This window comes from Pteropus vampyrus, unplaced genomic scaffold, assembly GCF_000151845.1.
Source record: "Pteropus vampyrus isolate Shadow unplaced genomic scaffold, Pvam_2.0 Scaffold245, whole genome shotgun sequence".
In the NCBI taxonomy this organism is placed as follows: Eukaryota; Metazoa; Chordata; class Mammalia; order Chiroptera; family Pteropodidae; genus Pteropus; species Pteropus vampyrus.
Genome location: NW_011889026.1, coordinates 1,226,358 through 1,233,454, shown reverse-complemented (window position 1 = coordinate 1,233,454; position 7,097 = coordinate 1,226,358). Strand labels below are relative to the sequence as shown.

The 7,097-nt window shown below is 56.7% G+C and overlaps 2 protein-coding genes across 2 annotated transcripts in view; both read right to left on the bottom strand.

The window, feature by feature from the left end:
* The window catches only part of LOC111729082 (pro-interleukin-16-like), a 6,179-nt gene extending 5,149 nt beyond the window's left edge, over positions 1-1,030 (bottom strand). The window contains exon 1 of the mRNA XM_023520041.1: positions 1,022-1,030. Within this exon, the coding sequence (XP_023375809.1) occupies positions 1,022-1,030 (9 nt within the window). The remainder of the gene's footprint in view (positions 1-1,021) is intronic.
* A 302-nt stretch (positions 1,031-1,332) lies between these two features.
* LOC105301650 (pro-interleukin-16) lies at positions 1,333-6,054 on the bottom strand. Its single transcript, XM_023520040.1, has 5 exons — positions 6,036-6,054; positions 4,539-4,612; positions 3,836-4,052; positions 3,367-3,484; positions 1,333-1,549 (listed from the first exon to the last, which is right to left on the bottom strand). Exons 1-5 carry the CDS (start codon positions 6,052-6,054, stop codon positions 1,333-1,335), a joined length of 645 nt encoding a protein of 214 aa, XP_023375808.1.
* Between the last annotated feature and the right edge of the window lie 1,043 nt (positions 6,055-7,097).

Genomic DNA, 7,097 nt, shown 5'->3' with positions numbered 1-7,097 from the left:
CTATATAAAGAGCCTACCATCGAAAATAAAATCAACCTATCAACAAAAGAGGCAGCAGAGTGAAAGGCGACTCACAGAATGGAGTCACCACCAGTTTCCTTCCTCTTCGGGACTTCACAACCACGCCATCCTGTCTGCTGCAGTCCAACTGGACACGAGAAAGTAGTCTGAAATGTCGCATCGAACAGCGACAGACCTCACCTAGCTCTTGACTCCCCGGAGGATGACACGCACACTCCTTAACACCCTACAGCCCTTCCCGATGCAACCCCAGTGCCTTGCCAAACCCCACTCTCGACGTCTCGCCCAGCCCCGAAGACCCACCGCTCTCCCTCTGTGACGACAGGTCCCTTCACTGAAACCGAGCCCCCAGATCTGAAGACGTTAGGAATCGGTAGGAAAGCTCAAAACCAGCAGAGACCAACCAGGACCGGCCCGGCAGATGGGGCAGATTGTGATTAGCAGCCAAATGACCCTGACTGGACCTCGAGAGCACGGTGGAACCAAGATTCATAGAACTCAGGTGACAGAGGTGCTGCTGTTGCTGCTGGAGCCTTTTAAGAAAGACCTAGTGCCCAGACCAAGTACGGACACAGAGGGGAGTAATCGATCAAACGCCAAACTGGACTTTCTCTGTCCTCTCCTGCCCCCTTGGGCACTCCGTGCCTTAGACAGCTACTTCCAGGGCTGTCCACTCAGACCCCTGAATCAGAAGCAATGAATACGTACGATCTCTCCTTAATCTTACTTCTTAAGTTGGCTTCAAGACTTTACTGGGGAGACCGACCTGAGCTCTACCTGCGTCTCCTGTGAACCCTGTTTCTGTGGGAACCTGTTGCCGTCGACGCTGGCTTCTCTGTGCGTGACATGTGAGGAACCCACCGCCTCTGTTCAGGGACGTCGTAACTCCACACTGCGAGCTTCGAGTTCCCCCTGCAGGGAAGGTCCTTCCCCGATCTCTGCCTGCAGAGAGCTGACTTCCGGTACTTCCTGCTTCCCACAGCCCCCCGCGCTGTCCCACAGCGTTCATCGCCCGCACGGCAGCTCTCTGTGTCGGTCTCTCTGGCGAGCCCGTGACCTCGGGTCACGGCAGCACAGTGCGCACTCACCTCTGCACGGTGCCGGCTGCACGGGGTCACACAGAGGGCACCCCAGATGACACTCTTGCCTCTGCAAGCAAGGCCCTGGCTCTGTCTCCTGCCCTAGAGCCTGGAAACCCAGCCACAGAGCCCCACCCTGTGCCAGCGGCCGCTGGCGTCTACGAGTCGACCTGGGCCCCTGCTGCAGACCGCACTGCCACTCCCGCTGGGGACAGGTTTAGGAAACTCAGGTTCACACCGAAGCGCGGTGTGTTCCGATCTCCGTGCGGCAGCGGTGAGCGAGCGTGGGAAGAGGGGGTGCCGAAGCGGGTGTTACCTGCGGGTCCGGATGCCGGCTGACGATGATGGGGACTGGGCCAGGGTCACAGTGGCTCAGGATCGCGTAGACCGCGTTGAGCGACATGCAGTGTGCGGGGCAGTCGTTGATTTCTACAATCTCGTCACCACACCTGCAGGAGCACGGACGGGAAGTCATGGGCAAGCTACCGACACAGTACTAGGACCGTCACTCCCCTGGGGGCCCGCTCCTGCCTGGCCGTTTGGTGAGACCTGAAAACCACATCATCCACATCCCGCTCAGCTGCCAACTCGGAACAGGGCGGCCCTGAGCAGCACCGCTCACCCGCCCACCGAGAGCAGAGTGGGGGCGCTTCACGCAGAGCTGCCAGCAGGACAGGATTCTGTCTGACTGTCCTCCTCCCGCCCCCACACACGCCCCGTCCAGACGGAGGGCACGCCCTCTCCCCGGCTCCGCCCGATGGTCAGGAGGGAGGAGGGCGGGGACGTGCCCAGACGTGAAGGAGAACAACTGGGGGGTGGGGTCAGCTGAGGTTCCCGCCAAAGGCAACAAGGGCGGAAGAGGGGGAGAGGCCGGCTGCGCGGGCCCCTGACAGACGGCGCAGCCCCCGCCTTGTCTCACACGGGGACTAAGGCGCAGAGGGTGACGTTCTCTCCTCAGTGAGACCTCGCTTCGGGATCAGAACCTTTTTCTGGAAAGGCCAAACAGTGAGAGCGTGAGGCTCCGCGGGCCACGCCGCCTCTGTCTCAGCCACGCGGCTCGAGCGCAGCCTGACAGTGGCAGCCACGGGCAGCGGGGCGGCGTGGCCTTGCTCCAGCAAAATGTTATTTAAAGAAACAACAGGCAGTGGGCTGCGGTCCGCGGACCCCTGGCCTCGCTGTTCCCAGCACGGACGGATGGGAACTCAGGTCTCCCGATGCGGACTGCTCTGCTCCTCCCACTGTGGTCGGCTGCCCCCTTCCTGCGTTTCCGTCGAGTTGGTCCCCCTTCACCTTCGACACAAAATTACATTTCCATCCATGTAACTGAGGACCACGCCCATGTCACTAAGAAAAGCATCAGCTTCCAGAACAATCCCTACGTATCTGCAGGCCTAGGAGGGAGGACTGTCGAGGTGTTAGGACTGAGGCCATCACCCCGAGCTGCAACGGCACCCTGAGTAACAACAGCCCAGCGGCTCGGCCTGCCCCGCCGAGTGACAGCGCGCCCCCCTCCTCGGGCTCTGGAGCGCCACAAACACTCCATCCTGCAACTTCAGAAAAACCTCCGAACTGTGGCAAAGCTCGCTTATCCAGCCGAACCCTAACCCAGTGAGAGCACGTCTAGGTGAGGCCAGATGACAGGAGGGGCAGACTGTGTGAGAGGGGACACACTACGTGTAAACGCTGGGGTAAGCACAGAGATCGTAACAAGTCAAACTGGGAGAAATGCTGTCACCGAACTAGGATCACTCACTGGAAAGAAGTTTTCGATCTGCACTTTTCCTAGGAGCTACCTGTGAAATGTACGTGGAGCTCCTGAATGTACTTCCTTTAGGCCACCAGGAAGCCCAGCGACGCAGCCGATCTGCGCAGTGAGCTTCCTTCTCGCTCAGTGCACACGCGCCCCACCTAGGTCACTGCTCACTCCCCACCAGTCGGATCTGAAGTAGAGCGGGCTTCCTCCACGCTTCCTGTCCCATCCCGGTGTCTGAGACAAGCCTCTCCCACCGCTCCATGTGTGCCAACCCCGGGACCCCGTTAAACAGAGTCTGATTCAGTGGTGAGGGGGCTGAGGCTTCTGCGTCTCTACCAAAGTCCCCAGGACTTCCAGGCCCTGGCCCACGGGCCCCACTTGAGGAACGAGGCTCTTGGCCACAGCTGCGTCATTCTCAATGTGCCTCCTGCAAAGCCATCTGCTGCCGGCCTGAGCACCGCCTCCTGCCTGCCGTGAACTGGGGCCTCTGCACAACGGGACGTCAGGACCTACCGGAGCCGTCCGTCCAGGTGCGCCACAGATCCCGGGGACAGCGCATGAACGAAGATGCCCGAGATGCACTGGAAGTAGGGGACACTGCACAGGCCGATGCCCAGACCAACGCCGGCCTCTGCAGGCAGAAGGGGGGGCTGAGCTTTACGGGAGCACGCTACTCTCTCAGGGGTCCGCACCCTGTCCTCTACTCATCACCCATCTCCACGGAACACCCCCGGTGGCGTGCGTGGCTCTAGGTGGGTGCAGGGGAGGGATGGGTGGGGCCTGCGAGCGGTCGTGTGCGCTCCGCCCGCGTCCCGGCCCCAGCACAAGGACCACGCACAGATGCCGCGTCCTGGTCCTGCAGGCAGAGCACCCGGCTTTCTGCCAAGCACTGGCGTGAAGTGCGGACAGAGGGTTCTGCTCTGTCCCGGGGGAACGCGGGGAGGAGCCTGGGTGGGGCGGGGCCTCCGGAAGGCACACCTACCTTTCCTCAGAGAAACCTCCACCATGACTCTGTGATTGGGCTTGGCAGTGCTGGCAGGAGCCGGGGGCGTTTCCAAGAGGAAGGAGCCGCTGGCCTTGGCGACACAGGTGCTGGAGCTCAGCGAGCGGCACAGTGGGGGAGACAGGGGGCTGCTCAGGGAGTGGGGGGCCGTCAGGCGGGTCCTCACCGTGAGGGTCAGGAGCCCCTTTTTGGCTTGCTGAAAAGAAAGCGAGGGTGCCACGGCATTCAAGAGTGACCCCCGGCGAGATGTGTGAATGACCGCAGGTGCGCGCGTGTGTGTGTGTGTGTGAGATGGAAGTGTGTTACACACCTATCACATACCTGCACATACATATGCAGATGGGACATACACGGGACGTACACATGTGTATGCGATCAGAGCAGGGTCTTCGACTAACTTGATGGACACTCAGAAATGCCTGCTAGCAACTGCCTTACACACTTAAAAGCAGTTTGGAAATAGCAATATAAATACGTACCACATTTTAAAAGAGCTATAAACCTTAAGGAGTTGGAACATGCCCCGTAACAATCCTGGTCGCTCTATTATTTTCTGAGGCGGGGCTCTCTTTGACCCTGTGCCGACACCAGCGTCAGCTGGTTTGAATTTGTACAATGGAATGGAACAGGGCGACGTGGAGACCTTTGCCTACAGGCCCACGTCCTGATAACAACCGATTACCTTGAACTTCTGCAAAGCGTCCTGATGAGTCAGTCCGCCCATGGACTCCCCGTTGAGTTCCAGAATTTCATCGCCTGTTGGGAGAGGGAGAACCTGCAGCTTAGAAGAGTTTGGCCTGGTCAGGGGCATCACCCTCACCTAGAACGCTAGTCTCGCCCACCTGCCCTGCGTCTGCACAACGCAGGGAGCACCGTGAGCACATGTCCTGTTTGGTGCCGCCCCCCGCCTGGGATGCAGGCAGGGCGGCGGTGGGCCTTCTCCCGCACCTCCCACCTTCCAGGAAGAGATCTCAGGCCTCGGCCGGTCCCCATCCACCTCTTGGCTTCACCTGCTTCCCTCCTGCCGCCCTGACCCTCACACCGTTTGCTCCCACAAACCACTTCATAAGACAGCACTACTGGCCTTCGCCACAACGGTCTATATAGTTCGATGCCTGTTTCTGTGCCATTTTCTCAACTAAATCGTCCCTCTCAGACCCACTTCCCCTCCCTACCTCGTCCCTGCCGCCTTTATCACTTCATGCTCTCGTGACTGCACGCGTCACCTGGATGGCACTCAGTGTCCCGTAACGGTCTCTCCCTGTCCAGGATAGTGGGTCCCTGGGGACGTGTCTTTTTAGATGCTACACCCCCAGAACACAGTGACGCCCCGTCTCACAGAGGAGGAGAGTGAGCTCAGAGAGGTGCAGTCACACACACGGCAGAGAATCAGGACTCGGACCTTGTGACTCCAAGTCATTTCTTCACACCACTGTATACCTAAAAGAACAGCTTTTTCCTGTCTCCAGAAATCCATTTTTTTTTTTGTGGATGGCAAAACACTTTCTCCCTTTTGTTCAGTTTATTCAAAACAAACACACACACACACACACACACACGAAACACTTTCTCTACATTCAATACTACTCTGGGCAAGTAAGGTAAGACGCTGATTTAATTTAAAAGAACCTCTGGCCTGACGGTTGCTAGGGAGAGCTGCTGTCCTCACCAGAGCTATTAAACACCTGGTGCTGGGAAAACTGGGCAGGTACGTGCCAAAGAAAAAAAAAATAGACTAGACCACCTACGATAAACTCCAAGTGCATTAAAGACTCAAATGTTAGACCCCAAACCATAAAACTTCCAGAAGAAGTCATGGCTGGTCAGCTCTCTGACGTCGCTCTTAATATTTTTTGGGATGTGTCTCCTTGGGCAACGGAAACGAATGGGACTCCATCAAATAAAAAGATTCTGCACAGCGAAGGAAACCATCAACCAAACAAAACGACCACTGATATATCTGATAAGGGATTAATATCCAAACTGTATAAAGAGCTCATACAACTTAATACCGAAAAGACAAAAACTCCAATTAAAAATAGGCAGGGGACCATTTCGAGAACAGGTATTTCTCTAAAGAGGACATAACGCATGGCCAATAGATGTATGAAAAGATGCTCCATGTCACTAATCATCAGGCAAATGCAAATTAAAACCACCATGAGATGTTGCCTAGCACCTGTCAGAACGGCCGTCATCAGGAACGCAACAAACCACAGTGTCGACGAGGACGCGGAGAAAGGGCCCCTCGTGCGCCATCGCTGGGGCTGCAAAAGGTGCAGCCACTGTGGGAAACAGTGTGCAGACTCCTCAACATATGAACATCAGCACTACCCTATGCCCAGCAATCCCACTTCTGGGTATTTATCTAAAGAAACCCAAAACACTCATTGGAAAAGATATACGCACCCCTGTGTTCACTGCAGCATTATTTACAATAGCCAATACCTGGAAGCAACCTAAGCGTCCGCTGATAAATGAATGGATAAAGAAGAGATGGTCCACACATACCGTGGAATATTACTAAGCCATGAAAAAGAACAAACTCTCACCATCTGTGACAACATGGATGGACCTAGAGGGTACCATGCTGAGTGAAATAAGTCCAAGACAGACAAATTCCATGATTTCATTTATACAGGAAATCAAAATAAATGAACACACCAGAAACAAACTGAGGGAACAGACTGCCGGTTGCCAGATGGGCGGGGAATTGGGGGAATGGGTGAAAAGGGGCGGGACGAAGAAGCACGAACTGCCATGTGTCACGGATGTGAAGGACGGCCCAGGGAACCACGGGCGGGTCCGGGCGGGCGCTGCTCAGCCCTGGCCCCTCGCTTTGGCTTCTCCCCCTCCTCCATCGCCTCTCACTCCGTGCAGTAGTCTACTAACGCCAGAAACCTGTGGTTTCTCTGACCTGCCCTTCACCTGCCCCCTGCAGGGAGGCTGTCACGTGTCCCATCGGCATCTTCTCCCTCCTAGTCTCTCTCCTCCGGACGGACGGGCCCTCGGGAGCTGGAGCCCAGCTGTCACCACAGCCTCAGAAGTGGGTTTACTGTTTCTGGTCCCCTGCCCGCCCACTTCAGCCTACACTCAGCTTCGAATCATCTAAACACCCTGGTCATAGCTGGTCCCTTCCACATTAAACAACTGTCAAAGGCTCCCACTGCCCGCACGATAAAACCCAAGTGCACGATCCTGCATAACGTCAGAGTCGCCACACTTTCTCTATAAAGGGCGC

Excerpts from the sequence above, each read along its gene's own strand:
- LOC105301650 (XM_023520040.1), bottom strand. Across the intron at positions 3,485-3,835 it reads GGAGGTTTCTCTGAGGAAAG|AGGCCGGCGTTGGTCTGGGC; the intron begins GTAGGTGTGCCT and ends TTCTGCCTGCAG. Across the intron at positions 1,550-3,366 it reads CACCTGGACGGACGGCTCCG|GTGTGGTGACGAGATTGTAG; the intron begins GTAGGTCCTGAC and ends GTGCTCCTGCAG.